Raw genomic sequence first — 21,178 nt, forward strand, 5'->3', positions numbered from 1 at the left:
AGCAAAATAGCTGCCCCCGCCTCCACCTGAGAGTCTATCGGCCACTGTTTGCTAGAGCTGGCTGGCATCTAGCAACCAGTGACATCATGGCCGTGACTCCCTCGCCCTGGCCATAATTCAAAGTGGAGGATGATTTATCTTCCTCCTCCTCCGCACCTAGTCCTCTTGGGGCCCAAAGAGTCCTGCTGGTCCGGTGACAGTGGGGTGCAGGGCAACAACGCAAAATCCACCAATCCATCACCGACAGCAGCTGCTGCTGCTGAGCTGCGGCATCTTCACACAGCGAGTGGGCAGCCGGCTGGCCCTGAAGGCTGGCTAGAACTGAGAGCCTGCGAGGGAGAAGACCTCCACTGCCACTGCGCCACCCTGTTCTAAGCAACAGCGGGTGCAGCATCCCTGGCACCTCCAAGAGCCTGCACTCCTTCTCAAACCTCCACTCTGCTCCCAACTGGGACATCAACAGGCTGACCGAGGGCCCAAAAGACGAGGACGGGCGGGAGTTAGGTGCATCACACACACCTACCCACAGACAGGGGGGAACAGGAGGGACTGCAGGCAGGGCTAGGGGTTCTCCCACCCCCTCTCTGTATCTCACCGCTCTCCCTCTCACCCCCTCTCTCTCACTCTCTCACCCCTATCTCTCTCTCACCCCCCTCTCTCACCCCCCTCTCTCTTTCTCATCCCCCTCTCTCTCACCCCCCTCTCTCGTCCCCCCTCTCTCACCCCCCTCTCTCTTTCTCATCCCCCTCTCTCTTTCTCATCCCCCCTCTCTCACACCCTCCCTCACCAATCCCCCTCTCTCTTTCACCCCCCCCCCCCCATGAGATCTTAGTGGTTCTTGCTGGGACTTGTAGTCCTTCAATTTTGGAGGGCGTTGCATCCGTTAAACAGGAAGGGGTGGGCAAATTTAAATAGGAGGGGGGGGGGCGCCCAATTTTGGTCTTGCCTAGGGCAGCGCAAAACCAAAATAAACCACTGATCATGCCATGATTCCATTTACTGACCCCTTTGTCACTGCTGAGTCCTTTCATGACATAAGGGTTGGAAGATAGATTTTTTTTTTGTATCCATGGTTCTATCTTCCAACCCCTATGTCATGAAAGGACTCAGCAGTGACAAAGGGGTCAGGAAATAGAATCATGGCATGATGGAGGGGGACACCAGGATCTGACACTCCTGGAAGTGTCAGAAGTCTTTGTGTCCAACAGTGGTTCTATCCTCCACAACCTCTACATCACTACAGGACTCAGCAGCGACAAAGGGGTGAGAGAATGGAGTCATGGCACGGTGGGTGGTGGGGGGTGGGGGCACCAGAATCTGACACTTCCAGAAGTGTCAGATTTTTTTTTTGTATCCATGGTTCTGACACTTCTGGAAGTGTCGGATTCTGGTGCCCCCACTGTGCCATGATTCCATTCTCTCTCCCCTTTGTCACCGCTGAGTCCTGTAGTGACGTAGACATTGTGGAGGATAGAACCACTGTTGGATACAAAGACTTCTGACACTTCCAGGAGTGTCAGATCCTGGTGTCCCCCTCCACCATGCCATGATTCCATTTCCTGACCCCTTTGTCACTGCTGAGTACTTTCATGACATAGAGGTTGGAAGATAGAACCATGGATACAAAATAGTCAGAGACTTCTGGAAGTGTCAAATTCCTGTATCCCCCTCCACCGTGCCATGATTCCACTTTTCAACCTCTTAATCACTGATGAGTCCTGTAGTGACCTAGGGCTTGGAAGAGAGAACCACTGCCTGTGATTCTTCTGGGAGTGTCAGATTCTGGTGTCCCCTGCCACCGTGCCGTGATTCCATGCTCTAACAAACCCCTTAGTCACTGTGGAGTCCTGTAGTGACTTAGGCATTGAAGGATAACACCACAGCCTGCAGCTGGTCACAAAGGCATTTGACACTTTGGAAGTGTCAGATTTCTTTGTCCCCTGCCACTATGCCATGCTTCCATTCTATGACCCCTTAGTCACTACTGAGTCCTGTATTCTATCCTGCAACCCCTAGGGGTTGGAGGTTAGAACCACAGCCCACAGTTGGACTCAAAGACATCTGACACTTCCAGAAGTGTCAAATTCCAATGTTTCCCACCACCCACCATTCTCCGACTACTAGATCAGTGCTGAGTCCTTTAGTGATATAGGGGTTGGGGGATAGAACCACGCCCATGGTTAGACACAAAGACTATTGACACATCCGGGATTGCCAGATTCCCATTTCCCTGTCCACCATGCCATAATTCTATTCCCCCACCCCAGGGCTGGCTGAAGATCTTGTGCTGCCTGGGTCCAAGAACCCCCCCCCTCCCACCCCATCAGAAAAAAAATCACGCCCACTAAAAGACCCCCACATCCATTATTTTATATGGATATAAAATTTAGAAAATATTATATATACTGTTCCTCCATAACTCACCATCGGACCGGTCCACCAAGTACTCACTGTCTGTCCTTAGTCCTCCCGTCTCTCCTGTCTCTGCCCAGGCTGCCCTGTGCAAGATGGAGTGCGCTGATGTCTGACGTCATTGCGCACGCCACAATCATTTGCGGTACGTTCCCCGGAGACTCTCCACCTCCTCATACTCATAGGTTTGCACTAAGCGGCAGTATGTGATGGGGAAATGCCGACCATAATGCACCGCAAACTGAGGACACACAAAACTACTGGAAAAAAATCTTGGGCGTCAACTTGCCACCCCTCTCAAAGTTCCGCCTGGGTCCGATGGACCCAGTGGGACCCATGGTAGGGCCGGCCCTGCCCCACCCCTTAGTCACTGCTGAGTCCTTTGGTGATATAGAGTTTGGGGGGATAGAACCATGGCTTGCAGTTCAACACAAGGACATCTGACACATTCGAGAGCGTCGGCTTCTATTGTCCCCTGCCACCGTGTCATGTTTCCTTTCTCCGACTCCTATGTCAATGCTGAGTCCGGTATTGATGTAGGGGTTGGAGGATAGAACTATGGCCCTCAGTCAAGGACAAAGGCATCCAACACTTTCTGAAGTGTTGTATGAAACTAAAGTAGAACACATGGGCTGTCTGATAACAGCATATAACAGGCTTGTATTGCAGGGCACCTTCTTTTAACATTTTTGATAGTATAATGCAGTACTGGGACAAGGTCATCTAGAGCCGAGGGCAAACCTTGGCCAAACTGCGCTACCCCTGCCCCCATGTGTCAGCAAAAATACCCCCACAAAAACACTGAGCCCTAATCGGTTTGCTTACATCCTAAGCATAAATCCCCCCCCCCCCCCGGGCTGTCTTTAACGCAGGGCAAAAGGGGCAGCTGCCCTGGGCCCAGTCGTTGTTGTGAGGCCCAAAGCAGCTGCCCCTTGAGCCTGCACAGCCCCTAAATAGCTGATAAGTGGATTCGGGGGAGGGCACAAGAAATGTTTGCCCAGGGTCCAATCAATATTAATGATGCCCCCCCCCCCCAGTACAAATCTGTCCCCCTGCTGAAATCCCCCTTCTCAGCACCTTTGCCTCTCCATCCCCCAAATGCCACCCCCCCAAAAAAAAATCCACTCCTAGCACAAATCCTCTACTAAAATTTCCCTTCCTAGTACACATCTTCTCCCCCCACTTCAGAATCCCCCTTCCCAGCATCTCCCCTCACAACACAAATCCTCTAAATCACCACTTTTAGCACTTTCCCCCCAAATGTTCCAGGCTACAACAATTTTTTTTTCTCCACAACTCCACCTCCCCCCGCCCAATCTCCTTGTGGCACCCCCACCTCACAAAATACCACAGTGCCCAGGGCAGACAACCCCCCCCCCCTGCCCACCCCACCCCTTGTCCCAGCCCATGTCATGCATTTGATTAGGCCACTAGACGTTGATTACAGTGGGAAGGGATGGGACTATCCAAAATTGAGAGGCAGCTCTTATTTGGCCAGGGGTGTTCATGGGAGTTCCCAGCAGTGTTAATTTTGACCTCAAATTTTGATTAAATTTTAGTCATAGTCTTTTAACTAAAATGCCATTTTAGTTTTAGTTGTCTTTTGGTCAATGTAAATCTCCAATACATTTTAGTCAACTAAAATCTGATAGGTTTAGTTACATTGTAACGCATTATTTAGGCATTTCTCTAGAATTGCCTCATAACATACTCCTGGAGTTAAAATCAATTATGTTATTATTTATGGTATGAAGGTTTGAACACGCACTACAGACACAGATTAAGGCCCTGTTCACACTGGGGCAACGCTACTTCGCACCGCGACCTCCGAGGTCGCGGTACGAGCAGCGCGCCGCGACCTCAGAGCGGCCGCCACGGACTTCATAACATTGAAGTCTATGGCGGTCGCCTCCTGGTCGCCCCAAAGAAGCTCCGGACCCTTTTTCTAAGTCAGAGTGACTTGTGTCGCTCCTATTAGAACGGGTCCGCAGCTTCCCTATGGGAGGTGACCTACGGCGACCAGGCCGCCTCACAGGTCGTCCTAGTGTGAACAGGGACTTAGCCATTGTGATATATAACATCTTTATAAATAAAACCGTGTTTCATAAATAAACAAAAAAAAACAAAGACCAGCAGAGGGCGCCAAAGAGATAGTGTGAATGAGTGTAATGTGAGGAACTGCATAGGAAAGGGAAAAGATTGATGGGAACCTCCATCTCTCAGCCAATACAGCTTGCCAATGGAGTCGGGGGGGGGGGCTTTAACAGACAATTTGGAATTGATTTTCGTTATAGTTTTCGTCAATTGACTTAATACAAATTTTATTTTCGCTTAGTTTTTGTTTTTCGAAAACAAATTGCTGACAAATCTATGATGAAAATTTTTTTGTCTACGAAATTAACACTGGTTCCCAGATGAATCTAAAGAATGTGAAAAGGTGAAGAACGCTATAATGTGTATGCATTAATAGGAACACATGGTGTTCCAAAAAAGTTGGGACTTTGTATGAGGTGTGCCCAGTATATGATAATAATAAAAATGATACAAGAACCTATGCTGGTAAGCATAAGGAGGTCCATGAATTGGTATGAAGCATATTGTCAGATCTGTAGCAGGTAACAACAGTATATTTGAGTAGAAAACACATATAAAAGAATTGTTACATTGTATATAGGACAATAGATAATAATCAGAGTATTACAATAATAGTCCAGTGCATAAAAATATAAATTCATACAATAACATGATTGATAATATATATAAGTAGTGATGTACATAATTTCCGGAAACCGTTAATGGAATATATGATAGAGCTTGTAGTTGTAGATTGCCTTCTTATGCTCAACGCGTTTCGTGAAATACATTCATTTTATCAAGAGCAGGCTTGGTCACAATGTCTAGGAAAGATATATATATATATGTGTAAAATATTATTGTATCCGAAAAACGGGGGAAAAAGAAATAACTAAAAAAGGGGACTTACAATTAAATGTTGACTGTCAGTGAGGCTGTGAGTTGTCCAGTAGTATGATGTGAGTCCATGTGAAGGTAGATAAAAGGAGTGCCTGGTATCCAAAAGTTGAGTTGAATAAGTAAACCTTTAATTAGTAGTAGCAAAGCATGATATAACCAACGCGTTTCAGGGAACCGAGACTCCCCCTTCTTCAGGGCTGCTGCTGTGTGATGTTATGGGTAGGGATGTACCCAAACTGTTGTGTCAGTGACCCTAGAATCTGGAGGGTGGTTGCATATTTCGGCAGTGGCAGCATGGACAAGTCTTTTGGATACCGGGCAAGTCCCTCAAAAGGTCTCACTGCCACCTTTCCGCCAAGGCAGGCCAGATCCATCGGGAAGCAAACTCTCCCAACCAGCCCCTACCATTACAGTACTCACTTACAGACCCTCAACCGGGTGAGTCGGTCCAGCGCCGTCTCCCAAAAATAATGTTAGTCTAATAAATCTTCATTATACATGACGAGAGGTCACCAGAGAAATCCAACACGTCTCAGGGGCTCAATACTTTGGGACATTGTTGTGATGCTCTAATACGCACGTGTTAAACACAAGGCCCGCGGGCCGAATGCGGCCCTCCAAGTAATTTCATGTCACCCTCACACCTCTCCTGCAGCTGTGGCACCCCCCCTCATCTCTGCCCCCACCTTGTCTCAGCAGTAAATGATAAAGCGTAAATACATTAATATAGTCTTACAAATACAACCAGCCCCTTTGAGGGCAACCGCAATGCTGATGCGGCCCGCAATGAAATTGAGTTTGACACCTCTGCTCTAATACATACAATATTTCACAAAAGTAAGTACACCCCTGACAGTTTTGTAAATATTTTATTCTATCTTTTCTTGTGACAACACTGAAGAAATGACACTTTGCTACAATGTAAAGTAGTGAGTGTACAGCTTGTATAACAGTGTAAATTTACTGTCCCCTCAATATAACTCAACACACAGCCATTAATGTCTAAACCGCTGGCAGCAAAAGTGAGTACACCCCTAAGTGAAAATGTCTAAATTGGGCCCAAAGTGTTAATATTTTGTGTGGCCACCATTATTTTCCAGCACTGCCTTAACCCTCTTGGGCATGGAGTTCACCAGAGCTTCACAGGTTGCCACTGGAGTCCTCTTCCCCTCCTCCATGATGACATCACAGAGCTGGTGGATGTTAAAAACCTTCCGTTTGAGGATGCTCAATAGGGTTTAGGTCTGGAGACATGCTTGGCCAGTCCATCACCTTTACCCTCAGCTTCTTTAGCAAGGCAGTGGCCATCTTGGAGCTGAGTTTGGGGTCGTTATGTTGGAATACTGCCCTGCGGCCCAGTCTCTGAAGGGAGGGGATCATGCTCTGCTTCAGTATGTCACAGTACATGTTGGCATTCATGGTTCCCTCAATGAACTGTAGCTCCCCGGTGCCGGCAGCACTCATGCAGCCCCAGACCATGACACTCCCACCACCATGCTTGACTGTAGGAAGACACACTTGTCTTTGTACTCCTCACCTGGTTGCCCCCACACACGCCTGACACCATCTGAACCAAATAATTTTATCTTGGTCTCATCAGAGCACAGGAGATGGTTCCAGTAATCCATGTCCTTAGTCTGCTTGTCTTCAGCAAACGGTTTGCGGGCTTTCTTGTCCATCATCTTTAGAAGAGGCTTCCATCTGGGATGACAGCCATGCAGACCAATTTGATGCAGTGTGCGGCGTATGGTCTGAGCACTGACAGGCTGACCCCCCACCCCTTCAACCTCTGCAGCAATGCTGGCAGCACTCATACGTCTATTTCCCAAAGACAACCTCTGGATATGACGCTGAGCACGTGCACTCAACTTCTTTGGTGGACCATCACGAGGTCTGTTCTGAGTGGAACCTGTTCTGTTAAACCACTGTATGGTCTTGGCCACCATGCTGCAGCTCCGTTTCAGGGTCTTGGCAATCTTCTTATAGCCTAGGCCATCTTTATGTAGAGCAACAATTCTTTTTATCAGATCCTCAGAGAGTTCTTTGACATGAGGTGCCATGTTGAACTTCCAGTGACCAGTATGAGAGAGTGAGAGCGATAACACCAAATTTAACACACCTGCTCCCCATTTACACCTGAGACCTTGTAACACTAACGAGTCACATGACACTGGGGAGGGAAAATGGCTAATTGGGCCCAATTTGGACATTGTCACTTAGGGGTGTACTGACTTTTGTTGCCAGCTGTTTAGACATTAATGGCTGTGTGTTGAGTTATTTTGAGGGGACAGCAAATTTACACTGTTATACAAGCTGTACACTCACTACTTTACATTGTAGCAAAGTGTCATTTCTTCAGTGTTGTCACATGAAAAGATAGAATAAAATATGTACAAAAATGTGAGGGGTGTACTTACTTTTGTGAGATACTGTATGTAGTAATTTTTGTTCTTAGGAAGGGGGAACTTCCAGATCCCCCAATTTGATGTGATATCTGAGGGGATTTTAGGGGACTCATTTATTAGAATAAACCCTTATATGGCTCAGATTCCTCTGCTGAGAGAATTTATTAATAAAAAATTTACAAAAATGTGAAGGGTGTACTCACTTTTGTGAGATACTGTAGTGGCTGCATTTTTTTTCTTTGTTAATAAAGTTTTCTGCAAGTCCAGAAAAAAAAATGTAATCCTGCCAGACGTCAAATACCCCGTTTCACTTCTTGTGTATTGCACTGAATTTGGAATCAATGTTTCCTGTTGTCTCCTATCAACTGCAGAACACTTCGTAAATCAGGGAGAAAAAAAGCGGGGGAGGTGTTCTGTAGTCAGGGGCAGACTGGCAACTTTCGGCCCAGGGGGCAAGTACAAACCAGAGGCCCATGGTGCAGCCACTCGGCCCCCCTCCCACTCTCCCTCTTACCATCCTCCTCCTGACCCCCATTCCAGGCTGAAGCTCCGCTCCAGTTACTCTCTACTCACTGGCTGAATCGGGGTTCCCAACCTGGCCAGCAGGGGGCGGTTGGGGGGGAGCTGGGACAGCTCAGTTGGGGCTGGCCAGAGGAGGAGAGTCTCCAGTGGGGCATGGAACCGGCCTCTGCTCAGACACAGTTTACACCATCCATGCTGGGGGGGGGGGAGGCCTGCGTTCTGTCTTTGTCCTCACCAATGTTCCCTCTAAGGTGCAATCTAATTGACGGTCCGGCGCAGCACGAGTTCAGACCACACAGCCCCGTGAAGATGGTGAAGGTAGTGAGCAGTGCGCCCCGAGATCCCGCCCATTGTGTGACAATAGCGAATTAAAATTCGCTATTGTCACACGGATCCTCCTCCTGGCCAATCAGGGAGCGGGTCCTCCCTCTTCCTGATTGGCCGAAAGACAAACCACCCCATGCCATTGGCCCGAGGTCCGAGGAGGAGGCGGGAGGACTGAGGAGATGTGGGGACTGAAGAGAAGCTGCCGTGAGGTAAGTGCACGGGTCTCGCGGGGGGGGGGAACGCTGGCATCTCTGCATTGATTGGGGGCAATGCTGTGGGCACTCTGCATTGATTGGGGGCAATGCTGTGGGCACTCTGCATTGATTGGGGGCAATGCTGTGGGCACTCTGCATTGATTGGGGGCAATTCTGTGGGTACTCTGCATTGATTGGGGGCAATGCTGTGGGCACTCTGCATTGATTGGGGGCAATGCTGTGGGTACTCTGCATTGATTGGGGGCAATGCTGTGGGCACTCTGCATTGATTGGGTGCAATGCTGTGGGTACTCTGCATTGATTGGGGGCAATGCTGTGGGCACTCTGCATTGATTGGGGGCAATGCTGTGGGCACTCTGCATTGATTGGGGGCAATGCTGTGGGTACTCTGCATTGATTGGGGGCAATGCTGTGGGCACTCTGCATTATTGATTGGGGGCAATGCTGTGGGCACTCTGCATTGATTGGGGGCAATTCTGTGGGCACTGTGCATTGATTGGGGGCATGCTGGTCACTCTGCATTGACGTCCCCCCCCCCCATTGCTCAGTCTAAAGGTTTGCGCTCAGAGAAATGTTTTTATTTGCTCAGCACAGTAAAAAATTAGAGGGAACATTGGGACTCCTCATCCCGCACTCAGTAGGTCAGCAGTGGGGACTTTTTACTTCTCTTCACCAGGAATCCTTTAGGCACGTCTGTAGCAGAAGCAGTGCAGCCCTTTTTACAGGACATCAGAGCGGCCCAGGGGGCAATTGCCCCCCTACCCCCTGGCCAAGTCCTCCCCTGTCTGTATTCCTGTCCTAGGGTGACCCTCCAAAGATACAGTACAGTGGATGTTGTCATCCTAAGATAGGAAGTGTTACTCTTAGGATCACCAGGTGAAAATGAAGGGGAAAAAAAGCCTAAAAAAACATCAAAACGAATGCAGCCATCAATCTAAGCTCTAGTCCAGTGACTGCACCTAGGCGTGATGATGTCACCAGTCTGCTGCAGGCAGGGGGAAGCATTTCCTCAGTCTCCCCTCCCCCACTGTGTTTAGACTGCAACATTGTAACTTTGTAGTAAGTTGCAATATGTTACATTTTTTGCCCTCTAAATTAGATACACGTTAAGTAGAAATAAATTGAGAGAAGCCGAGCGGTAGATGAATATGGCGGGTCGCCGGTAAAGCTGAGGCGGCACATTGTTGCTGCGGAGGAATAGTCCTGGATGTGGGAAATCCTCGTATCAGGCGGTACCACAGCCGCAGATGACAATGGCTCTGCTCTGTCTATTGAAGGCTGAATCTCTCTTCTGTTCGGTTTTTATGCTCTGCTGTTGACAATTGGTGGGTGCAAAAAGAGTTCTCACAATCATCTCCTAACAGTCATTGGGGGGGAGGGGATGCTGAGCGGCAGATTAAAGTTTTTTTTCAGTGCTGCAAAATTTTGGTTCCTTTCTTGAAATACTAGTTAACCTGTTCATCTTCCTTGGGTCATCAAATGATGTCTACTCTGGGTCTCTGTGCTTCTCTACGCAATGCAGTCAGATCATGACTGGTGGGGGAGGGGCTGGCAGGGTGCTCTACATGGCTTCCTGAAAATCACAGCGCCCTGTCCTATGCTGGCCATACACTATACGAAAATCAGCCGCAATGCCGTCATTTGGACAGTTTATTCGTTTTTCAGGCAGTCAATCACTTGCCGACCGCCCGTCGCATATATACTGCAGCAGGCTGGTTCGCTGCGCAAATCGCCGTACTTGTACGGCGGTTCGCTGGAGCAACCTGGGGGCGAGCACACGCCGCACCCGCCCACACTAATCAGCGGGGATGCCGATCTGCTGGCCATACACTATACGTAAATCAGCCACAATTCCGTCATTTGGACAGTTTATTTGTTTTTCAGACAGTTAATCACTTGCCGACCGCCCGCCGCATATATACTGCAGCAGGCTGGCTCGGCTGCGCGAAGCGCCATACCTGTATGGCGGGTCGCTGGAGCACTCCTGGGGGCGAGCGCACACCGCCGGCGGCACGCACCCGTACCCACTAGGCAGTGGGGATCTCGATCCACACCGGGCACCCGTGATTGACATCCCCACATCCCCTATAATAGTAATATTAATAAAATAATAATAACAAGAATAATAATTAATAGAATAATAATAATAAAAACAATAATAATAAAATAATAATGTAAACAATAGTAATAATAAAATAATAATATAATCTATAATAGTAATATTAATAAAATAATAAATATAACCATAATAATAATTAACAATAAACTAATAATAACAACAATAACAATAATAATAAAATAATAATGTCAACAATAGTAATAATATTAATAATTATAATAAAATAATAATATCAACAATAGTAATAATAAAATAATAATATCAACTATAATAGTAATATTACTAAAATAATAATAATAACAATAATAATAATTAATAATATAATAATAATAGCAATAATAATAAAATAATAATGTAAACAATAGTAATAATAAAAATAATAATAATAATAATAACAATAATAATAAAATAATAATATCAACAATAGTAATAATAATAAAATAATAATATAATCTATAATAGTAATATTAATAAAATAATAATAATAACCATAATAATAATTAGCAATAAACTAATAATAACAACAATAACAATAATAATAAAATAATAATGTCAACAATAGTGATAATATTAATAATTATAATAAAATAATAATATCAACAATAGTAATAATAAAATAATAAATATCAACTATAATAGTAATATTACTAAAATAATAATGTAAACAATAATAATAATAATAATTAATAATATAATAATAATAACAATAATAATAAAATAATAATGTAAACAATAGTAATAATAAAAATAATAATAATAATAACAACAATAATAATAAAATAATAATATCAACAATAGTAATAATAAAATAATAATATAATCTATAATAGTAATATTAATAAAATAATAATAATAACCATAATAATAATTAACAATAAACTAATAATAACAATAACAATAATAATAAAATAATAATGTCAACAATAGTAATAATATTAATAATTATAATAAAATAATAATATCAACAATAGTAATAATAAAATAATAATATCAACTATAATAGTAATATTACTATAATAATAATAACAATAATAATAATTAATAATATAATAATAATAACAATAACAAAAAAATAATAATGTCAACAATAGTAATAATAAAAATAATAATAAAATAATAATATCAACAATAGTAATAATAATATAATCTATAATAAAATAATAATGTAAACAATAGTAATAATAAAAATAATAATAATAATAACAATAATAATAAAATAATAATATCAACAATAGTAATAATAAAATAATAATATAATCTATAATAGTAATATTAATAAAATAATAATAATAACAATAATAATAATTAACAATAAACTAATAATAACAACAATAACAATAATAATAAAATAATAATGTCAACAATAGTAATAATATTAATAATAATAATAAAATAATAATATCAACAATATTAATAATAAAATAATAATATCATCTATAATAGTAATATTAATAAAATAATAATAACAATAATAATAATTAATAATATAATAATAACAATAATAATAAAATAATAATGTCAACAATAGTAATAATATTAATAAAGATTTTACACAGAGCAGCCCCTGACCTTTTTTTTTATCTGGGGTCCTCCAGTCTGCGCTTCAGGCCCCCTTCTCTTCATCGGGGTCCCCCATGGAGAGCCGCTTTCCCTGGGGGGCACCCATGCGCACTCGCTCCCGAGTCCCATCCATTGATACAGACAGCAGGACTCAACCCCCCCCCCCCCCACTCCTATGTCACAGGATTTGATTGAGAGCAGCGGGAGCCAATAGTTCATGCTGCTATCAATCTGTCCAATGAGTTGGAAGACAGCGGCTGGAGCCACTGCCCTCATGCACATCGCTGGATCATATCGGGCTCAGGTAAGAAAAGTGGGGGGGGGGAGCTGCAGCACAGCACAGAAGGTTTTGTTGTCTTAATGCAAAGAAAGCATTGAGGTGAAAAACCTTGAGGCTTTACAACCACTTTAATGTGTGGGTGGGTGTCAGTCTGAAAGAGTGGGCGGTCCCAGGCAGGCATGACTTCACCCACATGTGATGCTGAGGCTTCATAATTGAAAGAACTGAAGTTCAATTAATGAAAGGGGCGGGCCAGAGGCAGTCAGGCTGGGAGGGAAAGGGCTAGATGATGCTGGACATCCTTCAGGCCAGAAATGAGATGACATCATCTCTGCCTAATCAAAGTCACTGACTGGAGCTTTTTATTTGTCATATAGTTGATATGTAAACTGTTGGCAGCGGTTATAATTGTCTCTCTCTGTCTAGTTCTGCAGATTCTAAGCGGCACGGCGGGCGTGATGCAGAACGGGAGGCTCTGGCTGTACTGCCCTTTCTCTTCCTCTCTCCTGATTCGCTGTCTGACACTTCCTCTGGCTGGATTCATCCAGGTAAGGACTCTTCCTCTATGCTATGTTACAAAGTAACATTGTTTATAAACACTGAGCAGACAGGAGATAGAGAGATACAAAGTAACATTGTTTATAAACATTGATCAGACAGGAGATAGAGATACAAAGTAACATTGTTTATAAAGACTGATCAGATGGGAGACAGAGAGATACAAAGTAACATTGTTTATAAACATTGATCAGATGGGAGATCGAGAGATACAAAGTAACATTGTTTATAAACATTGATCAGACAGGAGATAGAGAGATACAAAGTAACATTGTTTATAAACATTGATCAGACAGGAGATAGAGAGATACAAAGTAACATTGTTTATAAACACTGATCAGACGGGAGATAGAGAGATACAAAGTAACATTGTTTATAAACATTGATCAGACTGGAGATAGAGAGATACAAAGTAACATTGTTTATAAACATTCATCAGACAGGAGATAGAGAGATACAAAGTAACATTGTTTATAAACATTGATCAGACAGGAGATAGAGAGATACAAAGTAACATTGTTTATAAACATTGATCAGGCAGGAGATAGAGGGAACAAAGTAACATTGTTTATAAACATTGATCAGATGAGAGATAGAGAGATACAAAGTAACATTGTTTATAAACATTGATCAGACAGGAGATAGAGAGATACAAAGTAACATTGTTTATAAACATTGATCAGACAGGAGATAGAGAGATACAAAGTAACATTGTTTATAAACATTGATCAGGCAGGAGATAGAGGGAACAAAGTAACATTGTTTATAAACATTGATCAGAAGAGAGATAGAGAGATAAAAAGTAACATTGTTTATAAACATTGATCAGACAGGAGATAGAGAGATACAAAGTAACATTGTTTATAAACATTGATTAGACAGGAGATAGTGAGATACAAAGTAACATTCGTTATAAACATTGATCAGACAGGAGATAGAGATACAAAGTAACATTGTTTATAAACATTGATCAGACAGGATATAGAGAGATACAAAGTAACATTGTTTATGAACATTGATCAGATGGGAGATAGAGAGATACAAAGTAACATTTGTTATAAACATTTATCAGACAGGAGATAGAGAGATACAAAGTAACATTGTTTATAAACATTGATCAGACAGGAGATAGAGGGAACAAAGTAACATTGTTTATAAACATTGATCAGACGGGAGATAGAGAGATACAAAGTAACATTGTTTATGAACATTGATCAGACGGGAGATAGAGAGATACAAAGTAACATTCGTTATAAACATTTATCAGACAGGAGATAGAGAGATACAAAGTAACATTGTTTATAAACATTGATCAGACGGGAGATAGAGAGATACAAAGTAACATTGTTTATAAACATTGATCAGACAGGAGATAGAGAGATACAAAGTAACATTGTTTATAAACATTGATCAGACTGGAGATAGAGAGATACAAAGTAACATTGTTTATAAAAACATTGATCAGACAGGAGATAGAGAGATACAAAGTAACATTGTTTATAAACATTGATCAGACTGGAGATAGAGAGATACAAAGTAACATTGTTTATAAACATTGATCAGAAGGGAGATAGAGAGATACAAAGTAACATTGTTTATAAACATTGATCAGACGGGAGATAGAGAGATACAAAGTAACATTGTTTATAAACATTGATCAGACTGGAGATAGAGAGATACAAAGTAACATTGTTTATAAACATTGATCAGACAGGAGATAGAGAGATACAAAGTAACATTGTTTATAAACATTGATCAGACTGGAGATAGAGAGATACAAAGTAACATTGTTTATAAACATTGATCAGACAGGAGATAGAGGGAACAAAGTAACATTGTTTATAAACATTGATCAGAAGGGAGATAGAGAGATACAAAGTAACATTGTTTATAAACATTGATCATACAGGAGATAGAGAGATACAAAGTAACATTGTTTATAAACATTGTGCATTGCACGGTTCTCACATTATTAGGTCCCCCTGTACTCTGTCCTCACTGCTTGTTTTGCAGCAGTCCCAATATGTTGTTGGCCGCAGCCCTACCCAAATAACTTGTTCCCAAAGTCCAAGCCTGCCCCTCCTAATATAATAGAGTGATTGTCATTTTCTTTAGAGAAGTAAGGTTGGACCGGCCTTGCTACAGACATGTCAGCTCTTACAAGTCAAGGCGTAATTTGATCATAATTGAATAATGTTATATAAAAAGGTCATTAATATTAGATGATAGCGGCGTTTAATGACAATCTATGGACTGAGCTGCGCTGGGAATTTGGCTGAACATGCAGGCTGCAGTACGGAGCCAATTATCCACACTTAATTGTCAGCGCGGTATTATACCATTTATGGAGTCAGAGTATTAAAAAAGGAGACGGAGGATAAAAATAGATCAGTTTTCATTTATATGGACAAATAAAGATCAAATCTCCTCAGTTAAACATGAACTGTTCAAGATCGAGCAGCCAGCACAGCAAACAGTTCGTTATCAAAGCAGAAATAAAACCATCTGAATGAGGGAGGAGAGAGAAGTATTGAGGTTGAATGATCCTGTTTGCTGTTCTCACTGACCTCCTTCTGAAAATGCTGATTGCTTGGCTGCCTCTGCCTTCAATGATTAGCATGCGGAAGAGGACTCCAGTGGTAACCTGTGAAGCTCTGGTGAACTCCATGCCCAAGAGGGTTAAGGCAGTGCTGGAAAATAATGGTGGCCACACAAAATATTGACACTTTGCGCCCAATTTGGACATTTTCACTTAGGGGTGTACTCACTTTTGTTGCCAGCGGTTTAGACATTAATGGGTGTGCATTGAGTTATTTTGAGGGGACAGCAAATTTACAAAAAATTATGTATGTAGCGCCAAAGGATATGATAAATAAATTCAAGCAAAGTGAATATCAAGTGCCAAAAAATATATAAGAATAAATAAATATATATTTATATAATTATTTATATATATCACAATCAAGGTGTATGTGCCCTTAAATAATGTAATAATAAAAACGATCCAGGTGATAGAAAACTAATATCCGTGATTAATGAGATATAAGTTAACCGCTTGCCGACCGCCGCAAGTACATATACTGCGGCGGTCAGCCCCTCACAGGCAGAGTGACGTATCGGTACGTCACTGGCCTGTGAGGCTCTGGGGAGCGAGTGCACGCTGCCGGCGGCGCGCTCCCGCTCCCGCGCGGTCACGGACCCCCCCGCGTGTGTGACCGGCGGACCCGATGTCCGCCGCTCACTCTGCGATCGTCGGGGGAGAGGGAGAAAGGCAGGCGGCTTGTGTAAACAAGCCACCTGTCATTCTCCCCTGTGTAGAAACACTGATCATACGGTTCTACTATGTAGGACCGTTGATCACTGTTCCTACAGCTCAAGCCACAGCCAATCACAGTTAGAATCACGCCCCTAGGGACACACACAGCCCCTCCCTCTCAAATAAAGTTAACCCCTTCACTGCCAGTGTAATTTTACAGTAACAGTGCATATTTATAGCACTGATTACTGTAGAAATGTCACTGGTAACCCCAAAAGTGTCAATAATGTCAGTCAAGGATCCGATCTGTCCACCCCAATGTCGCAGTACCGCAAAAAAAATCGCAGATCGCCACCATTACGCGTTAAAAAAAACAACAACTAAAATGACAAAAATCTTTCCCTTTGTTAGTAAACGCGATAACTTTTGCGCAAACCAATCAAAATACGCTTTTTGCGATTTTTTTTTTACCAAACATATGTAGCAGAAAACAAATTGGCCGAAAATGTTAAAAAATTTGATTTTTACTTTTTTTTTGGGGGGGAATTTCATATAAAAAAATGTGAAAAATATTGTTATTTTTGCAAAATTGACGCTCTTTTTTTGTTTATAGCGTGTGATCAAAAAATCGCACAGGTGATCAAATACCACCAAAAGAAAGCTCTGTTTGTGGGGAAAAAAAGGACATCAAATTTGTTTAGGTACAGCGTCGCATGACCGCGCAATTGTCAGTTAAAGTCACGCAGTGCCGAATCGCAAAATACCCCCTGGTCTTTTAGCAGCCAAATCCTCCGGGGCTTAAGTGGTTAATGGATGATTGCTGTCACAATAAAGTGCTCGTGCTAGTAATATCTCATGATAAATCATTAGCATACACAAGTGGGAATTAAAAAAGGAGACCCCTGCCGAGGAAGTCGTGGTTTCGACGTAACGCGTACGGGGGAGGAGCCTGCACACGCTGTTAGCACCCACTATCGCTGTCCATGCCTGCACTGGCTGAGTGCCGTTCCATGTGAGTTTTTTGTTGAATTTTTTACCCCAATAAACCAGTTGTTACAGAGAGCACTAGATCGCTGTGTTTATTTTAGATATGCACCCAATCGTAACAGCGGAGAGATGATTATGATGAGGTGACCAATCCATCCTATTCCTTTTACTGTGTCATTTGGCAGTGCGGGCCATTATACCCCACCTGAAGCACCTTTTTCCAGAGGGAGGACAGGAGGAAGTAACCTACCCCTTATTAAAACAGCACCTGTGTGTGCAAAAAGCGGGTTTGGCTCATTATAATTTGTGAGCCAAACCAGGAGGTGAGCGGCCAGCATTACTATTAACCACTTAAGCCCCGGAGGATTTGGCTGCTCAAAGACCAGGCCCTATTTTGCGATTCGGCACTGCGTGACTGTAACGGACAATTGCGCGGTTGTGCGACGCTGTACCCAAATAAAATTGATGTTCTTTTTTTCCCACAAACAGAGCTTTCTTTTGGTGGTATTTGATCACCTGTGCGATTTTTACTTTTTGCGCTATAAACAAAAAAAGAGCGTAAATTTTGAAAAAATAACAATATTTTTCACATTTTTTTATATGAAATTCCCCCAAAAAGAATGTAAAAAATTAAAATGTTTTAACATTTTAGGCCAATTTGTTTTCTGCTACATATGTTTGATAAAAAAAAATCGCAATAAGCGTATTTAGATTGGTTTGCGCAAATTTTATTGCGTTTACTAACTACGGAAAAGCTTTATGTCATTTTTATTGTTTTTTTTTTTTTAACGAGTAATGGCGGCGATCTGCGATTTTTTTTTGCGGGGCTGCGACATTGCGGCGGGCAGATCGGACCCCTGACTGACATTTTTGACACTTTTTGGAGGTACCAGTCACATTACTGCAGTAATCAGTGCTATACATATACATTGTTACTGTAAAAATGACACTGGCAGGGAAGGGGTTAACTTTATTAGAGATCCAGGGGTTAAGTGTATCCCTAGGGGCGTGCTTCTAGCTGTCAAGGGGCGTGGCTTTTGATGTAACCACAGAGACATACGATCCTACATAGCAGGATCATATGATCTCTGCAGTTACACCAGGGAGAATGACAGGCGGCTTTGTTTACATCAGCCGCCTGCCTTTCTCCCTCTCCAGCGGGAGATCGCGAGTGGCCGGCGGATATCGGAGCCGCCAGTCATTCGTGCGGGGATGCCTGTGAACAAACGGGGGCAGGAGTGCACCTCCGGCGGCATGCGCTCACCCACCATTGGCTCGCGGGTGAGTGACGTACCGATACGTCACTTTGCCCAGGAGGGGCTGACCGCCGTAGTACATGTATTTGCGGCGGTCGGCAAGTGGTTAATGCACCAAGTCACTTTTTGATATTTAAGCACCGGCACCTGGTCACTGGGTATCAGCACAGCGCGGAAGGAATTTTTTACCTTTTATGGACTTTGCACAGTTTTTTGATTTAATTCCCACTTGTGTATGCTAATGATTTATCATGAGATATTACTGGCACGAGCATTTTATTGTGACAGCAATCATCCATTAAGTTATATCTCATTAATCACGGATATTAGTATTCTATCACCTGGATCGTTTTTATTATTACATTATTTAAGAGCACATGCACCTTGATTGTGATATATATATATATATATATATATATATATATATATATATATATATATATATATATATATATATATATATTATTTATATATATTTATTCTTATATATTTTTTTGGCATTTGATATTCACTTTGCTTGAATATTATTTATCATATCCTTTGGCGCTACATACCTTATAATTTTTTGAACATTTTTGGTGTTAGGTGAATGCACTTTATGTTAGCAGCCTTTGGTCCCCTTATCTAGCTATTTAGCAATTTGTTGGGGTTATCAGTTGGTTATTGGTCAGCGCTGATTAATCATTTTTTACAGCAAATTTACACTGTTATACAAGCTGTACACTCACTACTTTACATTGTAGCAAAGTGTCATTTCTTCAGTGTTGTCACATGAAAAGATAGAATAAAATATTTACAAAAATGTGAGGGGTGTACTTACTTTTGTAAGATACTGTGTATATATATATATATATATATATATATAAAAAAATCTCTATCTATCTCTCTCTCTTTTATAATGTACATAGTTGCATGGTTGCATATTCATATAGTTATTCAGGTTGAAAAAAAGACACAAGTCCATCTAGTTCAACCAATGGTTGTATAGTTACATGGTTACATTTTTGCATAGTTACAAAGTTGAATAGTTACATAGTTATATAGATAATTGGGTTGAAAAAATGACAAAAGTCCATCTAGTTCAACCAGTAGTTGTATAGTTACATGGTTGCAAAGTTACATAGCTACATAGTTGCATAGTTACATCATTTCATGCATAGCTATACAGTATAGTAGAAAAGCTGCATAGTTCCATTGTTATATAGTTAAATAGTTAATCGTGTTGAATAAAGACAAGTATACAGTCTCTAGTTCAACAAATAGTTGCATAGTTATATATAGTTACACAGTTGCATACACAGTTGTATAGTTACACAGTTGCATATTTATATAGTTATTTGGGTTAAAAAAAAGACACAAGTCCATCTAGGTCAACCAATAGTTCCATAGTTGCATCATTACATATCTGTATAGTTGCATATTTATATAGTTATATAGTTGTTTACATAGTTGCATAGTTATATATTGACATAGTACTTGCATAGTTATATATTTATATAGTTACTGTAGGCAGGGGCGTAACTACAAGGGTTGCAATCGCTACCGGGCCCCATGCTCCAGGGGGCCCGGTAGCAAACCAGTGGGTGAACTTCCAGGATCGCAAAGGTCACACTTGCGACCGGACCCTGGCATTGCACCACTGTGGGGAGGCCCCAAGATTGCAGGAAGGGGGCCCACTGCAGAACTTGTGAAAGAATCCTGCTGCGGGACCGTAATAAAAGGCCATGCAATGAGTGTAAAGAGCCCCAGGATTAGTGGGAAGAGCCCTGGGCTTGAAGGTAAGGGCCCCGGCCAGGGGTCTGGGGGGCCCTTCATGGTTACTTGCATCAGGGCCCTGAAGGTTCTAGTTACGCCTCTGACTGTAGGTAATGAAAAGAATGTCATATGGTTACATAGTTGGGCAAGATAAAAAAAAAGAGACACGTCCATTGGAAATGAGCTTGGGTTCCCTTTCGAACGTGGATGTTAGCTGTCATTGCTGGGCCAATGAGGAGAGTCCCAACCCCCGCAGTTACAGGTATACAAAGGAGGGGGGTTCTTGTGACATCATTGGCTTTATATGGCTATGTATTTGGTCAGTGATGTCATGTCACACCTCTTCATGTACATCATTTGAGGGTTAGGGAATCTCCCACCAGCAGCTTATTGACCCGGCATTAACAGCTAACTTCTGGGTTCAAATTGAATCCAAGGCGAGACCCAAGTTCATCACTAAAGTCCATTGAGTTCAACAAAAATTAAAAATAAAGCGCTCCATTCTCAGAACCAAAATCTGCAGCTGATCCAGAGGAAGGCAGCCATGGCTAAA

The 21,178-nt window shown here is 42.2% G+C and overlaps 1 protein-coding gene across 1 annotated transcript in view; it reads left to right on the forward strand.

Moving 5' to 3' along the window:
- The window catches only part of PRIMA1 (proline rich membrane anchor 1), a 97,850-nt gene that overhangs the window by 7,242 nt on the left and 69,430 nt on the right, over window positions 1-21,178 (forward strand). The window contains exon 2 of the mRNA XM_082275390.1: window positions 13,240-13,361. Coding sequence (XP_082131516.1) covers window positions 13,272-13,361 — 90 coding nt within the window. The 5' untranslated portion in view covers window positions 13,240-13,271. The remainder of the gene's footprint in view (window positions 1-13,239; window positions 13,362-21,178) is intronic.

The sequence above is a fragment of the Pelophylax lessonae genome, assembly GCF_965119305.1.
Source record: "Pelophylax lessonae genome assembly, chromosome: 13".
NCBI lineage: Eukaryota > Metazoa > Chordata > Amphibia > Anura > Ranidae > Pelophylax > Pelophylax lessonae.